This window comes from Macrotis lagotis, chromosome 6 (assembly GCF_037893015.1).
Source record: "Macrotis lagotis isolate mMagLag1 chromosome 6, bilby.v1.9.chrom.fasta, whole genome shotgun sequence".
NCBI lineage: Eukaryota > Metazoa > Chordata > Mammalia > Peramelemorphia > Peramelidae > Macrotis > Macrotis lagotis.
This window is the reverse complement of record NC_133663.1, coordinates 136,962,158-136,966,459: the sequence shown is the minus strand read 5'-3', so window position 1 is coordinate 136,966,459 and position 4,302 is coordinate 136,962,158. Positions and strand designations below refer to the sequence as shown.

The 4,302-nt window shown below is 30.4% G+C and overlaps 1 protein-coding gene across 1 annotated transcript; it reads left to right on the top strand.

Moving 5' to 3' along the window:
- The first annotated feature begins 1,112 nt into the window (after positions 1–1,112).
- LOC141492226 (transcription and mRNA export factor ENY2-like) lies at positions 1,113–1,669 on the top strand. The gene is made up of 2 exons (XM_074192762.1): positions 1,113–1,124; positions 1,361–1,669. The coding sequence occupies exon 2, from the start codon at positions 1,370–1,372 to the stop codon at positions 1,667–1,669; it is 300 nt and encodes a 99-aa protein (XP_074048863.1). The 5' UTR covers positions 1,113–1,124; positions 1,361–1,369.
- The last annotated feature ends 2,633 nt before the right edge of the window (positions 1,670–4,302 follow it).

Sequence of the window (4,302 nt, the reverse complement as noted above, 5' to 3'; positions counted from 1 at the left end):
ATGACTACAATATAATTGACAAATATAAAGACATTAGCTTCTGGGATAAGAACTTATTATTTGTCAAAATTTGTTGGGAAAACTGCAACTAAGAAAACAAGGAAGAAAATAGAAAATCAACACATTTAGAAAGATGAGTGGATTTTATTCTAGTTAAACAACTCTCACAGGTAAGCACTAACTAAAGTAAAGAAAAGATATATATATATATATATATATATATATATATTTGAATATGCATATATTAAGCTTGAAAACAACAATCAATGATTCTATTATTTACAAAGAAATTTGCATTTAAACATCATTTCATGCCTTTACAACCTAATGTTACAGATGTTATTATTATATCCATCTTACTGGTGAAGCAACGGAAATGTAGACAAGTTATGATACTTGCCAAGGCAAATAGCATGATCATATTAAGAGTTTTTTCATGGAGGTTCTTCTTTGACTATATGCCACAGGACAATAAAAAAATTAATTCAAAAAAAATAGTGTGCTATATTTTTATGGTTTATTCTTTTTAATTGACTTATTTTTCCAGATACATGTTATGAAAAGTTCTTCATTACCAAATGCTAAATCAGTGAAAAATAAAACAATCATTCAATAAATATTTATTAAGGAATTATTCTGTGCCTGATATTCAATTTTTTTAATCACAAAGGTTCTAAAGTTCAGTGTACAAGATACAAAGCAAGAAATGTCAAGCAAGTTTAAAAAGCTAACAAATGATTTTAAGCAAAAATAATTATGATACTTCAAACTCTCACACCCTGCATCAAAATAAGATCAAAATGGGTACAGGATTTAAGACATAAATGACAACACCGTAGATAAATTAATAGACCAAGAAATACTCTACTATCAGATCTAAGGAAAGGGGACAAATTTATGACCTAACAAGAAACAGAGCACTTTATAAACTGCAAAATGAACGATTTTGACTACATTAAATTAAAAAAAATATTTACACTAATAAGATCAACACTGCCAAAATTAGAAGGAAAGCAGAAGCCGGGAAACAATCTTCACAACTAGGAGTTCTTATAAAGATCTCAGTTCTAAACTATATAGAGAATTGCATCAAATATATACATTTACAGTAAGCTCTGAAGGAGGTAAGTAAGTGTAGGTAGGTAGTTGTGTGCGGGGTCTTGGTTGTCTCTGTCTCCCAACCAAGAGAGCGACCCCCGAGGTATACTGACCCCCCCAGCCAGGCACTCATATCCAGTGGAGTTTGAGAAAGGGAGATGGACTCTGAACCAGTCCTGTACCGGCGACCCCCTTGCTCTAGATCCCCTGAGCCCACTTCTCCCCCCTTTTTCCTTCAGCATTTCGCGAATAAGCTTTCAAGATAAGCAAAATGAACAAAGATGCACAGATGAGAGCAACTATTAACCAGAAACTGATAGAAACTGGTGAAAGAGAACGACTTAAAGAATTGCTAAGAGCTAAATTAATTGAATGTGGTTGGAAAAATCAATTAAAAGCTCATTGTAAAGATGTGATTAAAGAAAAAGGATTACAACACGTTACTGTTAATGACTTGGTGGCAGAGATAATTCCAAAGAGCAGAGCACTTGTACCTGACAGTGTGAAGAAGGAGCTTTTACAAAGAATAAGAACTTTCCTTGCTCAGCATGCCACCTTTAAGATGGGCTAGAGTATCACGACTTGTACTTGATTTCTTTAATCCATTAAAAACATGCCATCGGTTTGAAGTGCAAAAAAAATATATACATTTACAACTCCTTCCCCAATTGATAAATGGTCAAAGGATATGAATAGACAGTATTCAAATGATTAAAGTTACATTATATATATATATATATATATATATATATATATATATATATATATGCATATAAACTTATGAAAATGCTTCAAATCGTCATTGATTAGAAAAATACAAATTAAAACACCCATGAAGTATCACCTCAGATCTATCAGATTAACTAAAATGACAAAAAGGGAAATTGAGCAATGTTGGAATGGTTCTGGAAGGATTGGAACATTAACACCTTATTGGTGGAGTTAGTAAATGATCTGACCATTCTGGTGAGCAAAATGGAACTGTGCCTAAAGAGCAGTAAAACTGATCATATCTATGACCCAGCAATTTCAGTTATTGTCCAATATCCATGAAAAATATTAAAAAACAGAAAAAATCCCACATGTTCCAAAATATTTAAAGCAGTTTTTTGTAGTGGCAGATAATTAGAAATTAAGGTGATATCCTTTAGGGAATGGTTGGGTAAGTTATGGTATATGAATTTTATGGACTACTGTTGTTCTATAAGAAACCAGAAATGGTCAGAGTCTAGGGAAGCATGGAATTTATTACAGGATCTGATACTAAGCAAAGGTAGAAGAACCAAGAGAACATTATACAAATTAATAACACCACTGTGATATGATTAAATTTATTGGATGAAGCTTTCAGCAGTTTAGAGAGACAGGACAACCCCATTAAACAAGCAATGGACAATGCTATCCCCGATCCAGAGGAAGGAAAAACAAAACAACCAAAAAAAAAAAACCCTTCAGAATCTGATGAACACTACATTACTTTAAAAAGAAATTCTCTTAGGTTCTTTCCCTTAATCCTAACTCCTCACACTGAAAACAACTACTCTCTAAATATCTTTAACAACAATGTGTATGCAAAATATTAATCTATTTGCTAATAAGGGGAGTGGGTTGGGAAGTGAAGGTAGAAGAAAATATTGTAACTTGAAAATGTACATATGCAAATGGATGAATGTTGAAAACTTTTAATAACATGTTAACTAGATAAAATGTCAACTAAAAAAGAATGAACCAAAAAGATATAACAGAGTATTTTTTGGATTCATTTTTCTTTATTGTCTTGTGGAATATAGTCAAAGAAGATCCTCTATGAAAAAATCATATTATGATCATGTTTTTTGCCTTGACAAGTATAAGAATTTTCTTTTGTTTCTGTTTTCTCATCTATAAGATTCATAGAATAATAATATCTTTACATTAGGTTATTGAAAGGATGAAATAATATAAAATATGAACATTTCTTGGTAAGTAGAATAATTGGTCATTGATGGTTTTTAAGCATAATATAGTTATATTTGAATGTATAATATATTTTTTCTTTATTTTAGTCAATATACCTGTGAGGTTTGTTTGGTTGTTTTTCCTTTAATAGAATCTTTTGAAATACGCTGCCTTTTCCATTTTCTTCCTTTTTTCTATTGAATTGTACACATCTCTTCTTATCTTTCCAAATCTCTAACACTCCTTTGGTTAAACTATCCTTTGTTTTCTATTGTTTGTCTCTTTGTTTTATTATTTTAATTTATATAAAAAATACTCTAATTTCAAACTTATTCCAGTCTTAAACTTTTGAAGGCTTTAGTTAGATTGTGAACCATTCTGATTTCCTTTCTGCCTTTCCATCCTCACTGAAATCTATAAAAATGTTATTTTTCCTTTATAGTTTCCTTTTCATTAATTTCCTTCCAGAAATAATACATAAAATGGTGTTTTGAAATTTTTGATTGTTAGTCCAACATTTCCTTTTATATTTATTTACTAAAGTTTATCTAATAACAACTTTGTCATATATTTGGTATTTCTTTTGTTAACTTGTGTTTCTTCAGACATTCTATTTCATGTCCTGTGGCTTTCTTTTTCATTTTCTGATTTTTCCTTTGTAATACTGCATAAACGTTTTAGAACGGATATTTTAAAGTTATTTGAGAAGATATTTGAGATCAACTGGCCTGAATTACTGGACAGAATAGATTCCCTCTTGAGAGGATGTGATTCTAGACAATTATCTAATCCCCTGTCACTCAGATGTAAAAAGTCTTTTCAAATTATCTTCAAACTACTATATTTTCTAGATTTCCTTTTATACATTTCACTAACATATCCCACTTACTAATTATTTTCCCGTTTCTTTGTGTGACTAGAAAAATCCATGTTTTCATCATGTTATATAGTATTGAATATTTATTCATCAGCATTTGGAAATTTATGAACGAACGTCACTGTAGCCTTCTGAATTCCATTTCTGAAATGTTATTTATGTTATCCCCATGCAACTCACTTGAACATTAGGAAACAAATTCAAGTATCAAAAATATTTTGTTTATTAATTAATAGATTGATTTATATTCATATATACAAACATACATATTTCCAAGTTACAAAATTTCCCTCCAACCTCCCTTCCCACCCCCTTCCCTCAGCAGGGAACAGTCACTTTACCATTTTTGCATAAATATATATATATATATGTATATATATATATATATA